The 17,240-nt window shown below is 48.5% G+C and overlaps 1 protein-coding gene across 3 annotated transcripts in view; it reads right to left on the bottom strand.

Moving 5' to 3' along the window:
* Positions 1 to 17,240, bottom strand: part of PTPRN2 (protein tyrosine phosphatase receptor type N2) — a 621,494-nt gene that overhangs the window by 89,566 nt on the left and 514,688 nt on the right. For all 3 annotated transcript variants that reach the window (XM_031615965.2, XM_031615966.2, XM_031615967.2), the window contains exon 13: positions 10,604 to 10,816. In XM_031615965.2, the coding sequence (XP_031471825.2) occupies positions 10,604 to 10,816 (213 nt within the window). The remainder of the gene's footprint in view (positions 1 to 10,603; positions 10,817 to 17,240) is intronic.

Raw genomic sequence — 17,240 nt, 5'->3', positions numbered from 1 at the left:
TCCTTCTGAGATGGAGTGACCAGCATCCGCTCAAGCCTCGCTCATTGATTTTTTCTTAATTAACTTCTAAGATCCTCAAACAAGCAAACAAAATTATTAGTCAACATTGCCTGGAGAGCCAGTGCATTGAACCAGACCTTCAAAACCAAGTTCAAATTTGGATCAGATTAGGTAGGCAATCCTCCAGCATACTTTAACCTCACATTCAAGAGCTTTCCAGTGAGGTTAATTAGGAATTGCAGCTCTTTCTTTTACTTTGGGGAGTGACACCATGGGGACTTTACGCACTCCCATTCGCATTTTGTTACGTACAGCGTTTCCCCAGAGCACAGAGAGATGCTGTATGACATAATTTCAGTATACGGTGTGAATTTACATATGTAGATCATTCTTTCCCCTAAATCTACATTCAGCTCCATGACATTGCTCTCTCTGCTATGACCCACTGCACTGAAACCTCTTCCAGTAAATCACCCTGCTTCAACCCATAGCAAGCATTTGTCTTCCACAGAATTAAGTCTAACTGAGAAGATGAAAAAAGGCAAAACCCAAATTCTGGTGGCTCACACTGTCAGAAGAGCAGCAGCGTACTGAATTTTTCCTTCCCATCTTTCTCTCGCTCTTTTATTCATAGTGAGAAAGATCAGTAGTTCTCTGACATCTGCATATATTCTCTCCTATACACTTTTGAAGATTAGTGGGATGTCCACACCAGCAGTACTAGAAAGTAGGAAGGGTTGGTAGTTATGACCCTACTGCTGCTCTCTTAAAACCATACATTTCTGCTGTTGCCAGCCTGAGCCAGGAACAGCATTCCCACCTGCATGAAATGAATGAATCTCCAAGCTAGATTATATTCAGTGTGGGCAGGGGGAGAAATTCTAATCAGCTATGGTAAGTACACAAACCCAATACTGAAAGTGAGTTTTATCATGGTAATGTTGTGCTATCTACATACTGGAGGACTAGAGCAACCACTTCTAAACATAGTTCTGCAAAGCAGCAGAAGTCCTGCATAGAAGGAAAAAGCAGGAATCATCGGGAAGCCTGTACCATGTTAGCTAGAAAGAAAAAACAGAAAAACAAAAACTGTACGGAACATGAACAGCATTTTATCCATCTGAAATATTACAATTAAATTAAAAAAAAAAACAACCACAATTTCCCTGATCAAAATGTCTGCTTGTTCAAAATGCAGCATCCCAAGTAAACATCAATAAAACATCACTGATGTGTCTTTTGCAAAAAAAAAATCCAAAAATTGCTCGGGAAAGCTTAGAAAAACCCTAATGCATTTTCTCTTTTGGCCAAGCCACCTACGCTAAATTTGATTTTCTCCAATTCAAAACTTGTTGTCTCCCATCCTTCCAAGACTAATTTTATTTTTTTGAATGATTTCACTTCTAGGGGTGCTGTTTTACAGCCTCCCTCCTTCAGTCTCCATTTGGTTATTTTATAAGAATGCAAGCAGTGAAAACAGACCTACATGCTGAAAATAGGGAACTTAAACTGGAATATGCAGCACTGCAAGGTGATCCACAATGCAGTGACATCCACTGCTGCTATGAGGGTTTAGAAACTGAGATAGCAATAATCACAGCACATAGAAGTCAGATGAGTCATCTCTGTCCCTTGAACTGAGAAGCATATAGGTCTCTCACCTGGGGCTTTGGGAAGATGGCAGCAGTTGTGTAGCAAGATTCCAGGAAGGCTCTGCTCTGCTCAAACTTCTCTCACAGTTTATACCACAGCAAAACTAGCAAAGCCATCGCAGCCTACCCAGAATGGTTGGCTTTGCAACACTCAATCCCCTCCAAGAGCTTCACAACCAGGTTGCATGCAAAGGGGAAGCTGAGGAAGTAACACCTGCATTCGTTTCTCTGTCCCATGAAACAGCCAAGTCCATACAGGTTTCACAGAATCATAGAATCATAGAATGGCTTGGGTTGGAAGGGACCTCAAGGATCATCAAGCTTCAACCCTGCTACTGCAGGCAGGGCCACCAACCTCCATGTCTAATACTAGACCAGGCTGCCCAGAGCCCCATCCAACCTGGCCTTGAACACCTCCAGGGATGGAGCATCCACAACCTCTCTGGGCTTTATCAGGGAAAAGCCTTAGGTGGCAATGGCCAGCTTCAAATCCTTCCTGAAGGCTGAGTACAGGCACACAGTCCAGAAAGGACAAAAGATTCCCACTTCCTTGAGTGAGACTGATGAGCATGATGAACACAGGCAGGAGGAAGAACGCTTGTTCTGCACCTTTCAGACTTCAAACCACTCACTGCAACCTGCTTCTGCTCCCAGGCAATGTGTCCTACAAGAACCAACAAACAACACCTACAACAATTGCTTATGTACACAGAATGAATCTTTACTCTCTTACAGGGAACAGGACCCTGATACAAGGTTTATTCCTGCAAAATAAAAATCTTTCCAGCTAAAAACTTTCAAAAATACATATATTTTTTCCCCTAGCACAGTACTTGGAAGGAATAATAGGAAAGGCTCAGAAAGCCAGATCTCAGTGTTAGCTGAGGAGTGTTCAGAGAATGTACAATAGAGAGATGTGTCAAATCTGAAACACGATAGCAGTTACTCAAAAAAAAAAAAAAAAAAAGAAAGAAAGAAAAAGAAAAGTAAGTCTGAAAACAGAAAAAAGGGCAGAAGGATATAGGAAATATGGGCCTGAATATCCTCTACATTACATCAGAAAAAACACCACTGAAGTCACTGTAGTTATTCCAGAAAGAAATCAGGACACTTGAGATGATGTATGGCTTGGAACTGCAGATTAAATGCTCTCCAGCCCATTAAGCAGGGCTGTGCTTACTGCTGTCTCCTCTCATGCCCAGGCACAGTGTGGGATGGACTTACCAGAGGCAGAAGACCCATTGCACATGAGTCCATCCTCAGTTCCACTGGCACCGAGTTGACCACAAGTACAGCAGTAACAGCATTCCCCCTCTGATCATGCTGCCCACAAGACTCACAAAGGTGCCCAGTGAGAGAATACATTTATTTTCTTCGGCCTTTGCTAACTGTGCACAGGGAATCTTTTGGGAGAAGGCTGGGTGACCCAGCCTGACGTGGTGCCAGGGCACTGCCAATCATGTCCTTTTGCTAGGTGAGATAGGGCCCTTAAGTCCACGGTACCTCTAGGTGTTCTTCTAAGAAAGGCCCCTGGAGTGGCGACTCTGGGTTTCCCAGTTATTAAAAATGAGTCACCATCTTCATCTCCCCTCTAGCTATTTTTCTTCTTAGTGCTTTCTTACGTTCTTGCTTGCAGCACTTTTGTCCTTGCTCCACAACACACCAAGTCCATTCTGTCCCCTTGGATAGGGAAAATGAAGCAAGTGCAGGAAGGGGAGAGCCTGACGTGGCTTCACCAAGGGAAGGTGTGACCAATTTAGTGGCCTTCTATGATGGAGTGGAGTGACAGCATCGGTGGACAAAGGGAAGGCAACAGATGTTATCTACCTGGACTTCTGCAGAATCTTTGATCCAATGCATCCCTATCTCGAAAATGGAGAGATATGGATTAGAAGGATGCACTGATCGGAGGATAAGGAATTGGTTGGAAGGTCACAGGCAGAGGGTTGTGGTCAATGGCTCTGTGTCCAGGTGGAGGCTGGTGATGAGTGGTGTCCCTCAGGGGTCTGTCTTGGGTCTGGCACTCTTTAACACCTTTATCAATGACATACATGATGGGATTGAGTGTGCCCTCAGCAAGTTTGCTGATGACACCAAACTGAGCGGTGTGGTTGGTACACCATCCAGAGGGACACCATCCAGAGGGACCCTGAGAAACTCTAAAGGTGGGCCCAGATGAACCTAATGAGGTTCAACAAAGCAAAGTGCAAGGTTTTGCACTTGGGTTGAGGTAATCCCAGATATGTATACAAGCTGGGAGAACTCCTTAAGAGTAGCCCTGCTAAGAAGGACTTAGGGGTCCTAGTTGCTGAAAAACGTAACATGAGCCAGCAGTGTGTGTTTGCAGCCCAGAAGGCCAACGGTATCCCGGGTTCCATCAGAAGAGGGGTGGCTAGGACGGTGAGGGGGGCAACTGTCCCTCTCTACTCTGCCCCTGTGAGGCCTCATCTCCAGTCCAAGTCTGGGGCCCTCAACACAGGAAAGATGTGGAACTTTTAAAGAGGGTCCAGAGGAGGGCTATGAAGATGATCAGAGAGCTGGAGCACCTCTCCTATGAAGACAGGCTGAAGGAACTGAGCTTTTTCAGTCTGGAAAAGAGAAGACTGCAGGAAGACACAACTGTGGCCTTCCAATATTTAAAGGCAGTTCATAAACGTGAGGGAAATAAACTTTTTACACAGCTAGACAGCGACAGGACAAAGGGAAACAGTTTTAAACTAAAGGAAGGGAGATTTAGAGAAGATTTCAGGGGGAAGTTTTTTTACTGAGAGAGTAGTGAGGCACTGGCACAGCTGCCCAGAAAAGCTCTGGATGTCCCGTCCCTGGAGGTGTTAAAAGTTGGATGGGGCACTGGGCAATCTGATCTAGTACTTGATGTAGTGGTTGGCAACTCTATTGGTGGCAAGGGAGGCTGAACTTGATCCTTGTGGTCCCTTCCAACTCAAGCCATTCTATTATTCTATGATTCTGTGATACCACCTCTTCTTGACCCTATCTGCAGCCTAGTGAAGGGTTACCCCCTTCAAGTCTAACCCCACATGGCACCTGTTTATTTTCATGCAAAAGGAGGGCTTCCCTGGAGCTCCTCACTTCCAGGAGCTTAAGATTCATTTTATAAGTTCCTAAGTTAGATCCACGTCTACACACCTCTTGTTTTGCCTCATTCTGTTTTGGCCGTCCACCAGCCAACATCAACAAAATATTTAAGCATAAGGCAAGTTCTCCACTAGCCACCCTTACACATTTCTCAACTCTTTCTTCTCCGCCTTTATTGCTATGCACTTCTGCATGCAGTGAGTGTTTGGAAGAGTGAAATAACTGTTAGAGTGCTTCATAATCATAGAATCATAGAATGGCTTGGGTTGGAGGGAACCATAAGGATCATCCAGTCCAAACCCCCTGCTATGGACAGGGTTATCACCCACCAGCTCAGGCTGCCCAGGGCCCCATCCAACCCAGCCTTGAGCACTCCCAGGCATGGGGCACTCACAGCTTCTCTGGGCAGCTGTGCCAGTGCACAACACCCCCTGAGTAAAAAATTTCTTCCTAACAAGTAACTTAGATCTCCCCTCTTTTAGCTTATGTAATAACATTACATACTAAGTATTTGTAGGTTATTGTGGATCTATTTTAAGATAAGATACTAATTAAAGAGAATTGCTCACGTAACACACAGCAAAGAGGCCTGAAAGGGCAAGAACAGCTCTTCCAATATGTACACCTCCCAGTGTATGTTTTATTGCAAACAATTAGTCCTGTTGCTTTATAGTCACACGAGACAACATTTTTTTCTCTTTTAATAAGGACACCAGAAAGGAAAAGATTAGAAGTGTGCTCTGTCCTTTGTTTTCCCAAAAGAAAACACACTGAGCTTTATGGCAAAACTTGCACCTATCCAAAATCCTTACTAAATGTATTCCTTACTGACAAGTTTACTGAATGCTCACGTATCGAAAACTCATCGTCCTCAGTGATAGCTGAGGTTTAATGAGAGTCCTTAGAGGCAACTTACATAGATGTGAGCACTACTGCAGGGCACTGACCAGCCCCAATTTCCCACCTTACTTTGTTCTCGGACCTGACATTAACTTCAGTACTACCAAAAACTTGACAAATAAGGTCAGCAAACTTGTCTTTTTTAAATTTCATTTAATTCACAAAACTCAATTTTCTAAGGAACTGATATATAGTATTACTATTGTGTTAACCTCTAATACCACAATAGCATGTTTGCTTATGAAATCAGTCTAGAGTTTAAAAAACGAAACCGTATTAGATGCAATGAATTGTCTGTATTTAAATACAGAGTGGGCACGATGGCTAAGCAGAGAGTGGATTCTTTCAGTGGGAGCCTTTAAAAATATTTGTAGCAGCAAAATCCCTGTTGTAAATGCTGTTTTCTTAAAATCTCTCTGCAAGATTAGCAGCAAAACTACCAAGATCAAATCTTTCAAAGCACTGAGAAGTTTTTAGTGGCTCTGAATCCAGAAGGATCACATAACTAATAAGACTGAAATTGACAAAGGAGTATATAATTTATACATAATGCAACACAAGTAACAATACAGAATTTAACATATAATTCACAATTATAAGCCTGCCAAGTCACGTTATTGGAACAAGCTTTAAACCAGCGGATGATGTAACCCAGCTGCACTGACACTGCACAGCTCGCGTAACCTTGAATATCTCAGGCAGCTGCAAAAGGACCTCATTGTAAACTGCCTGGTCTTTGCCCCCTTGCTTTCTAAAGGAAGTTCTTTTGGCTGAGGCCAAGGAAAATTAAAAAGCACATTATTGACATAAAATATTAAAAGACAGTTCTCCGAAGCCAGCTTCAGCACATTTTAACTTCTGCCTTAAAATTCCATTATGGCCAATGTTTTACAGAGCATCACCAGCGATGCAGAAGATGATGCTCACAGTAAAGTTCTGCAACTGGAAATAGAAAATCTGCTGATTTACCATCTTGCCCAACCCAGCGTTCTGCACACAGGGGTCAGAAGGCAGGGTTCAGCCAGACTCACCAATACATCACCCTGAATCCAGCAGAGCATTCCTAAATAGCGGTAGCCGCTAATAGGCACTCATTACATTAATAGATTGCTCACTAATGGGTGCGGTGACGAAGCTATGCGCTCGGCAGCCCCACTCGCAGCCCATCCCCGCGTCCCTGCGCCCAATTCTCTCCGGGTGATGCTCCAAAGCCTTCAAAGGGCACGAGGAAAATCTGCTCGGTGTGGTGAAAGGAATCAAAGAGGCTCTGCTGAAAATTCCTAAAACGCTTCTGCCCTAATCTTCTGGAGCAGAGAAGAGGCTCGCAGAATACTAAACTTGCTTTTCAAAGGAGATCAAAGCAACGCGAGCAACAACTGCAAACACGAACGGAGGTGTGCGCATGGGCACGGGGAAGGCAGAGAGCCTCTCTTCAGCCGCCCACGAAGGCTCCCGCTGACTTATCTACCCATTACACATGTGGTTTGAAAGGACAGGAGACGTGTTTAAAAGGTACGCACAAACGCTCCGCCTTTGGACGGGCTGTGTTTCATGCACACGCAGCGTTTTACGAGATACACTGCTGCCATTAATTCTGAAAAGCTCCTTAGCCACAGTCTAATTAAAGCAGCCTATAATTTCGTGTTTGTTTAGCGATTCAAAGATAAATGAAGTTGCGGCTGTGTATCTCCCCTTCCCGGAGTCACCCTGCAGTCGGGGTTAGTCTCACAGACCGTATTTAACACTTTGGCAGCCAGATGCTTGCTTAGGAAATCCCCCCTAGAACAGATTCACAGCTCAGCCACTTCCAGCAGATATTTTATTTGCCCGCTTCAACCTGCCCCTGCCTCCCCTGCCTGCTTCTCCACCAGAGCCTCCCGCGTGAGCCGCACTTGCACAGCAACGCTGATGTGCGTTGTCCCAGCAGCACTGGGGTTGGCTCCCAGCTCTGGCACTCAGCAGTGAGAAGCCCCAGCAGCCAACCTGCTGTTTCCCTGACAATACAATTTGTGTTTTCTCCTTCCCAATCTGCTATTCCGCTGTGTAAACTGGAACCGAAAATAAATAAATAAAAAACATGGAAAAGAAAACAGCTGTGGGAAAAAACTCTGCTAAGTTCACAGGGTGAGGAAGGAATGAGTAAAACCCCAAGTGAACTCTCCTGGCTGAACTGGGTTAGGATGAAAAATGCTGCTGCTAAATCTTGAAAATTTAGGTCAGCCTTGTTTATGTGAAGATATAAAGCACTGACATTTGGAGAAGCATGTGAACTAACGCAGTATTTCAGCGTTCTCTCTGAATCACAGTGGGCCACGAGGCCCTTTCATACCGACCAATTTCCCCTCCTTCAAATTAAAAAAAATAAATCTGAATTGTCACTTAGGCTGTAACCAGCAACACACTGAAGCATCATGTTTTAAAGTCTAGTGGCAGCAGCTGCTGAAATATTTCATATTTTTAAAACAGACTGAGTTAACCAAGTAGATACTTGGGAAGCATTTAACTGATGCAGAAGAGAACAAAGTAGGTACAATTTCCAAAGCTATCTGCTTTTTTTTCATCCCTGTGTGAATACGGGTCGCATTATAGCCCTATGAATAGCAGAGAAGATGAGGAAAAGGATAATTGCTGCTTTTCTGAGACCTAATTGATGTTATCCGAAACACGCATCACACCAGATACCCATTCCCTTTAACACAGCTCAACATATGGCGATTCTGACTATGCAAACAGGGCTCGGTCCTATTTCTCCTCAAATCCACGTGAATAGTTTATTATACACAAAAAGAGGCCCAGTGATTCATGTTGCTAAAACGCTACTTAGCAGCAGCAAAACTGCTCAAGTATTTTGCCTGCCTATACTTGGGCCTCCTACGGCTGCCACTGAAACCAATGGCAAAATTCCCATCTCCTTCCATGGGAGGGGAGCCAAGCCCTTAGAAACCTTTGTATTTAAGGAAAAACAGTTTTCCTCCCACTCATGACTACAGTTCTCCTGAAAAACCAATGGAAATGCTGAAGAAGTCAGGTGGTTCGGATTGGGCCCAAAGGTCAAGAACAAAGAATATGAAGGCAGTTCTGCTATTGAAAAACTGAGCAGCATCCTCAAAGCACTGCCTGGCTACTTCGCCTGCTTGTTTGTTTGTTTACTGTTATTATTTTGAACAGAAAATGACACTTCTAGGCCTGACTAGGGAGATTTTAAAACATATATAAATCCTGGAAGAAGAAATGAAGCGCACATTTCATTTAGTGTCTGGATTACAGCTTCTTATTAAACAAACCAGAGCTCATTATAAAATCAATATCAACTTAACCACTCTGCTCCCAAGAGAAACGGCAAAAAAGGTCACTCCAAGAAATTCAAACAATTTTCCTGCTGGAAGGGCACGATTTTAATTACAGATACTATTAATTAGAGCTGTCACTAAGAAGATTGTCCTGTTAATTATCACAAATTCAGTTTCAAGTGTGATTTTGGAACCTGGAGGGCTTTCTTCAATAAAATAAAATAAAATAAAGGATTTGTGTATTTGTGTTTAATGAAAAAAAAAAAGGAAAAAAGAGACTACCTATCCTTTCTGTGGTTGTGGTTTGAATGAATGAACAGTAAGTTCCCTATTGATAACAAACAAAAATGTTTACAACCAAGATCTCTTTGGCCAACTAAACTCAGAGGACAAGTTGCTGGTTGGGCCACACGTTGTCCTGGAGGACGCCCCATTCTTCCACTGGCAAAACAAAAAAGCACTGGAAATGCTTTTGCTCTCGCTTTCTCTTGCTTTAGAATTCATTAAATTTAAAGACCTAAAGGAGATCTGAGGATTTTCTCTTTACAGAAAGCATTCCCTTTAAACTGAAAAACAAAACCGTTCCTGAAGATACCAATCATAACAGAAACATCTGCATTTATCACTCATTACTACCATCTCTCTGCGCCCATCCTGAGGAGAGGCACTGCACAATCTTCTTTCCAACACAGAAGTGGTAGAGACAGACCCAAACTTCCCCAGTTTATTCCTGCACAACTCCCAGCTACCAGTCTGAAGCCTGAGAACACAGGAAGGCCATCACGCCTGATGCTGAGTAGAGCAAGAAGGTAAAACAGAACTTGACAGAGAAGTGCCACGAGGAGGACCCTATCGATGCACAGCACACACGGGTACTACAGCAACAATATTTACACATTCTCGACTTCTTTCTCCCAGCCACACTCCAAATATTTTGGGCTAGAAAACAAGAGCTGCGTGCTGTACAACCAAAACACGCGCACTGCCATCACCAAGAACACCCCCAAGAAATCGGCCCCGTGAGCTAAAACAAACTCCAGCAAGATGCAGCCTCTCTCCACCCAGCACCTGAAACTGAAAGAGAAACCCCGATGGTTTGTGATGTGTTCCAGCAAATCTCAGCGCAGCACTCCCGCCTTCCTGGCCACACATCTGCCACCATTGTTCTCCGCCAAACAGCCCCCATTCGCCTCCCCATCTATCAGCATTACATTTCATTTTATCTGAATAATGGCAGAAGGTGGCAACAGATCGGGTCAAAGGCTCTTTTCATATCAGACCCTGAAGAAGTCGATTACTCAAAATGAGAGACATCTTCAGATAACCGTGCGAACCATCCCTCAGAAACGCTAAAGATTTTTCGTTATTAATAGCAGCAGGGGTGACAGATTATGGATATTAATGTTATTTTTCAGAGAATTTCAACAGCGAGGGGCTTTCTTTTCCTTCTTTCAATGTTTCTAATTGGACACAAATTTACAGCGAGAGCCATGAGGACTGCCCGGCAGTAAGGAGCTGTTCCAGGGAACATTCACAGGAGATGGGAGGGGGGAAGCGCTGAAAACAAACGGAGCCCAACGAGTGTCTCCTGGCTGAATGGGGCTGGGGAGGAGAAGAAGGAGGAGGAGGAGGAAGAGGAGGAGGAGGAGGAAGGCTGGTGCTTACCTGATAAGCAGCGGTAGCATCGGATCCGGCGTCAGCCCCCAGGGCCGAGAGCTTCTCCTTGAGCCGGTGGTGGGCGCGGTGCCGTAGGCAGTAGACGACCCCCGAAGCTGCCAGGACCCCGGCGATGCAAGCGAGGGAGAGGAGGGTGAGGAGGAGAAATTTGGCCGACTCTGCCTCTTCCCCGCGCTGCGGGAGCGGAGGTACGTGGCTTTTCTGCAGGGGAGGAGAGAGAGGCAGCGCCTGAGTGCGCGGCGCGGAGCGGTGCGGGGGCCCCGTCGGGGGAAGCCCCCGGCAGCGCCGACTTGCAGCCGGGCCGGAGCCCAACGGCGGGCAGAGACAGCGCCGCGACCCCCCCGCTCCGTCCCGTTCCGTCCCGTTCCCTCCCCTCCCGTCCCTTCCCCGCCCGTCCCCTCCCCTCCCGGCTTTCCGCTCCCGAAAGGCGGAGGCGGGCGCTGGGTGCGCGCAGCGCCGGGTCCCCCCTCCCTCCTCAACCATACGGAACAACGAGGGAAAATCCGTTGGTTTTTTTTTTTTCTTTCTTAGAGTGAAAAATAAAACACGAAACAACAGGGGAAAAAAAAAAAAAAAAAAGTAGGTGGCCGTTCTTCCTTTTGTCTGTTACAGAAGAAAAAGGATTATATATAAATATAGAAAGAGTCAGTTCCAAACTCCTCCAGATGACTATTATTTTTGCAGCAATAGGAGAGAATCCTTCTCGTGCATTTCACTTGTCTCCATGTGCTAAAAAGTTGTACAATAATTTCCCCTCATTAACTTCATTATAAGCTATATTAGCAACAATTAAAAACGCAACATGAAAATGAAAAGACCAGGCGCGCAAATTGCAGCAGGACTCATTTGGCCCGCGTTCCCCCTTTCACAATTACCAGGGAAATGAATTGAAAAGCACGCCCCTGCCTCAGCCCTGGTTGCTACAAGATGAGAACAATTAGCAAACTCCTTTCCACCACCTAATTTCGCGTGGTAACAAAATGGATTTTTCCCCATGAATGCCTAGCCGGCCTATTCATTATCTCTCCTCTATTAGTAATTTTCTGCTCCGTATTCAGCTAGCCAGCTCTTAATTTCCTCCTGTCTTGCAGTGTACACAGTGGCTCTTATGTCAGGCCCGGTCCATTTTTATCTTGTAATCATAAAGGCCACCAAAGCAATTATCGCTGGTCTTGACTGTAAAAGCTTGTCATTAATTAGCCTCCTTGCCTTCAGTGCTGCGGATTAGCCGGGGCTGAGGCTGAGTTAATGGAAATGCGGCTTCAAGGAGTCTCCCGGATTTTCTCGCCTGGACGCTGGGAGCGGAGGATGCTCGGCCGGCTCTGGGAAGCCCCGGGGGCGGGCGCGGAACCCACTCGGCCCGGCCCGGCTCAGCCCGGCTCGGCTCGCACCGCCCCCCGGCCCCTCCTCCCAATCCCACCAGCCACCAGGGGGACGGGGCCGCTCCCCCCATCCCCTGGGGGCTCCAGGGGCGCCTCCCCTCGCCCCCCACCCCGGGCCACCTGCCCCGGCCGCCGGGGGCTCGCAAACCGAGCCGGGAGGGGGCAAACCCGACGGCATCACCCGGGGGCCCGGGGAGGCGCGGGGCTGCCGCGCTCTGCCATTAGCATTTCAGTGAAAGGGACGCCGTCCCCTCGGGGCCAGGGGTCGCGATCTGCATCTCAATAGGCGGCCCCCGCTAAAGGGCCGCCGCCCCCTCCCCGACGGCTGCGCCCCGGGACGTTAATCCGCCTCTCCGCTCCGCTCGGCCCCCCGATAGCGAGGCACAGAGGAGCCCCTCCGACCCCGGTTCGGGCCCCCCGCGGTGCCCGGGGCCACCCCGCCCCCCTCCAAGCCCCCCCGACACCCCCCCGAAGCCCCGAGGGCGCGTCCCAGCCGCGCAGCCCCGGCTCCCCCATCGCACTGCTCACGGATCTCCCCTTTCTCCGCTTTTAGCACCGCGGTTTTAAAACGCTTTTCCCTTCGCCTTTCGCCGTGTGAAAGAGCCGCGCAAACGCCAGGGGGAAAGGGCTGTGCGAAGGAAACAATGAAAATGACGGGAGCAAAGTGCTGTCAAGCGCCCTGAGTAAACACGGGGGAGAGAAGGAGCGTGCTTTCTCCTCGACTCCCGTAGTTATAGTGACGGGAGTGCCGCTTCCAACTTCTCGCAGCGCCGGGACCGAGGGGCAGCCGTGCCCGGAACAAAGCGGCGTGGGCCGAGATCCGCTTCTCGTAACGGGAAACGCGAGGAAACTGCCGGGTTTTGGGCTGCGGGGTGGAAGGTTGAGGGTTAGGGTGCCTTGTTGGCACCACGTCGGGGAGCGTTTTTCATGGGAGCCCCCGGAACCGCCGTCCCTGATGCTGGGCATCAGACGGCCAAGAGCTTGCAAAAAAAATCCAAATCAAAATAAAACAAAACACACATCTTCCTAGGGAAGGAGCCAGGAATGACCGGGAGGGAAGAGGAGTTGGGGCAGCGGCAGCTGCACCTCTGTCCCATCACGTCGGGGGCACTCAGCCCCTCTCCCTGCCGCCGTCGGGGCGCGGAGCTTCCCCCTCTCCCCTCTCTGCTGCCGGGGTCGGTGCGGAGGAGCAGCCCAGGGGTCGGGAGCCGCCTCCGGCTGGGCGGCCCCGAGTACACCTCCACCGTCGGGGAGCGCAGGGCTGGGGCTGCAGTGAGGCCCGGCCCCGGGATGCGTCCCGACAGGAGAACCTCAGGTTCCCGGTGCTCCCAGAGCAGCCCCGCAGACCCGCTGCCCTTCCAGCAAGCACATCAACCGTCAAACGATGAAACGGGTAAAAATGAATCCAGCGAGCTCGTTCCAAGCTCCCTCCTTCCGTCCCTCCCTCTCACTCCCAGCCACGAGCTGAGATTTCCCCTCGCCCAAACCTCTCATTCTTCTTTCCCGGCAATAAGGCCCCAGCCTGAAACGGAGCCCAGGGTTAATTAGAGGCGTCCTGTCAGACTTGCCTCGAAATTGAAAGAAAAATGTTTAAATATTTATGAATTTGACATTTACAGTCGGATGTCTTTTAAGGCAGAACACCTCTCCCTGTGCTCGCTCAGGCTGCCACGGTGCTCGCCCGGGGTGGAAGGGGAACAATAGCTGTTGCATAACAAGAAAAACAAATCACCTTTCTTTCCCCTAAGGCTCAACAAATAAATAGACCACATAAATTACACATAATTAAATATTAAACTCAGCTACATGTAACTATGCATTTTTTAAACTTTATAGAGCTGAATATATTGACATCCCCCTGAATGATTTCCTTTTCGGAAACACGTGTTCTTTGAGTCCCAATGAAGGCAAAACCACTGATCCTAAACGGACGGCTTAGAAAATAACTCAAAACACTCAGGCTTCAGTCTTTGCTCGCTTTGCAATGGCCCAATCCATGCTGAATTCTAGATGACAAAGCTTCGCTCCATCCCAGAGCATCACACCTACCAACCACTTCTACTCTTCCATTCTATAACTCTACACTCACCAGTGCTCGCTGGAGTTACACCACTTCCATAAGGGTTGTTCTGTTGTTGTCATGATTATTTTAAGAGGGAAAAAATGCACGGGATCTGATCTCACATTGGCTTTCCCAGTCCCTTGGCAGAGCACATCTACACACAGCCCAAAGTGAAGCAGTCAATAGTGCAGCGTAACGCCGGAGTCACAAATCACCGCTCGAATCAAAGCGCCGCGTCCCGTTCCGTGGTGTCATCCCATGATTCAGCACAAACAAATCCCAAGCAAATGGCAGTAAATATTTAATGGAGGCTTTCATGTAAATAAGTTCTCACACCTAGAAGAAGGGTAAGGGAAAGCCTTTGTGACAGCAGAGAGGGCTCTGTGCAGGGCTGTGAGCGCTCACCTTCCAGATGCCCCCGCACAATTAACTCCGTTTTTCCTCCAGGACACAGGGCCTGATTCTGCACAACTCTCACACAAGTTGAGGTTTGATTCCACTTTATCAGTGTAAGGAGGTATTTCTGACAACGTTCAGCTGCTGCGCCCAGCCTTCCCTCCACGTTGTAAAAGCAAAACCACTGTGATTCATTTAGGAATAACCTCACACTGCATTTTTCTGCAGCTTGTGAATGTCTTGATTATTACACTGCTATCAGGTAGATTGGTTTCTAAGCAATAATAATAATTTAAAAAGCAGATTTCTTCGTAAACATGGGCAAAAGGAGCAACTTGAGAATATGATTTGTTTCAAAATATCAGAACGTTAAAAAACTCGAGAGGTGCTATTTTTAATTTGGAATTCACTATAGAATCTAATAAATGAGAGAAGTGAGGCGGAAATAATCATGTATTAATTCTGTGCATTACAAAATCTTTTCAGAAGCTATTATCAGAGCAAGAGGCATTGTGGTTTGGATTCAGGGTGGGAGAAATCCTTTGTGCAACTGAAAGCTATTGTTCCTCTGTGCAGATGAAATTGTACTTGCAAATCTGCCATTCAAGGAGCGAAAAGAGTGCCTGGGCAGAAGAAAAGAATTCTACAAGAAAATCATTCCTCTTAGAAATGAACTTCAGGAAAATAAGTTCTAGCTCACCAGCTTCTCTTGTTTTTCTAAAAGGACCCTTTGCCAATAGGCTCGGTCCTAGAAGGGAACGTGTGTTATTTCCTTGATAGAGGAAGCATGAAGAAAGGGACGGGTGGGGGTCTGTGTGGGTGCATATACAATATGTACTCTTATATATAGATACATATATATATGCTTGTTTAAATAAATCTAAACTTAAATCCACTTCTAGCAAATTCCTGCTGCAGGGTGACTGGGGATAGAGGATGAGATGCTCTATGCTCTTTAAGTTTGATAGGTCACCAGAAACCTAGAGGCGCACTCGGCATCAGGACAAACCTGGCTACCTCACTCTGTCCCTAGGAAACCCACTGATACCGTTTTCCTTTGTGAAATAAGAAAGCAAAACAAAGGGAAAGCAGCAGCTCCCTCGGTTTGCTGCCTGCCCCCTCCTCACCCAGATGGGTCCATGGAGCACAGGGTCCAGGGATGCTCACAGCATGAGTTTCGGTTCAGCGCCGTGCTGCCAGGTTCACGGCCCGGGCTACTTGTTGGTGCTTTAAGGGGATATCTGGAGAGTGAGGAAGAGGTGTGTGGGGCTGCTCTCGGCCTCCCTCCTTTTGCACCCCCCTGCCCGGCTCGCCTGGAGCCAGGATGGCTTTCAGCAGATGTAAGTTCATCACCTGAAATGAGGTCAACGTAATGCTTTCACTCGAGAGGGTGAAATCGGAGGGGAAGGTGCTTTTGGCTTCTTGTAGGGGTCGGGAAGATTAGACAAATCGACGGGCACAATGGGCAGATGGATTTCTGGGAACTGCAGCTTATTCAAATCACTGAGAAAGGTCACTGCGAGAGCCACAGATCTATTCATCGGTGGGGGCACAATGATCTTTCCGCAACCTTCAACACCACAAAGCACTCTTGAGCGTCTCTATACCTTTTAGTAGGATTAATGCCGCCAACAATGACTGAATACAATCAAGAATTCAGTGAGTTCAAAGATCCCTTGATCAATGGTAGATATTTTCCTCCTAAAGGCAAACACAGAAGTGAAGTTTCTGGTTAGAGTTACGAGAAACGATGATAGGCATTGTCCTGAGTCCCACTACGAGGTGATGCTGAGATGCCCAGAGGTCTGAGAACCCCGAAGAAGTTTGTGGTGTAAGGTTGCGGAAGAGGAAATGTAAACTTCAAGATTTTCTCGAGGCTCTGAGTATTAGTTAAAGCACGGCACGAAAGCCTACAGCATCAGCTGAGATGTGCTACGGACACACGGACGGGAAACGGGACGGCCACATCCACGCCTGCGAAGGAGGAAGGCAAAGCCGGAGGTGCGGAGAGGAGACGCCGGGGTGAAGAAACTTCCATTCCCAGCTCCGAGGAGCGATGCGGGAGAAAGCAGCAGAACGCGAGCACCGGGACGCCCATTTCCTCCTTAGCCCGGGCTTTGTCAGCCAGAGCGAAACGGATAAGCAGAGGGACAGAGCAGGTCCAAGCCACGAAACCGAGCCAAGAGGTCGGCCGGCGACAGCTGAGCTCGGTCAAATATCTCCGGCAAAGAGCAACGCGAACCGCTGCGCCAGCGCCGACCTAACGCCGATGCCGAAGGCACATCGCACAGACACGAGCTAAAAGCGCCCTCCGAGCGGCTCTCGGAGCGCAGCCGGAGCCCCGCAGCGGAGCGGCCGCCCCGTCCCAACGCCGGGCCCCGCCGGCCGCCCCCGCTCCCCCCGTGTTCCGAACGGGCACCGACGGGGCGGGCACGCAGCGGCCCCGCTCGCCCCCCGCCGCCATCCCCGCTCCCGGCGCGGCTCCCACCGCCCGCAGACCCCGCGCCGCGCTCCCCCCGCTCCGCGTTTACCTGCTGCCATGGCGCTGCCGCCGACGGGCCACCACCGGCTCCTCCCTCGGAGGGCTCGGCGCACCTCGGCGGGCTCCGGCCGTCCTCCCCCGCTGCCCCGACTTCCCCCTCTCCTCCCCTCCTTCTCCGCGCAGACAAAGGCGGTGGAGGCGGCCGCGAGCGCTCCGCGCAGCTCCGAGCGCTCCGGGGGCAGCGGGCGGCCCCGGGCGGCCCCGCGGGGCGCGGGCGCGGGCGGAGGATGCCGGCGCGCCCCG

The sequence above is a fragment of the Phasianus colchicus genome, chromosome 6 (genome assembly GCF_987193195.1).
Source record: "Phasianus colchicus chromosome 6, bPhaCol1.hap1.1, whole genome shotgun sequence".
NCBI lineage: Eukaryota > Metazoa > Chordata > Aves > Galliformes > Phasianidae > Phasianus > Phasianus colchicus.
Note: the sequence above shows the minus strand (reverse complement) of the source record. Positions and strands in the feature narration are given on the sequence as shown.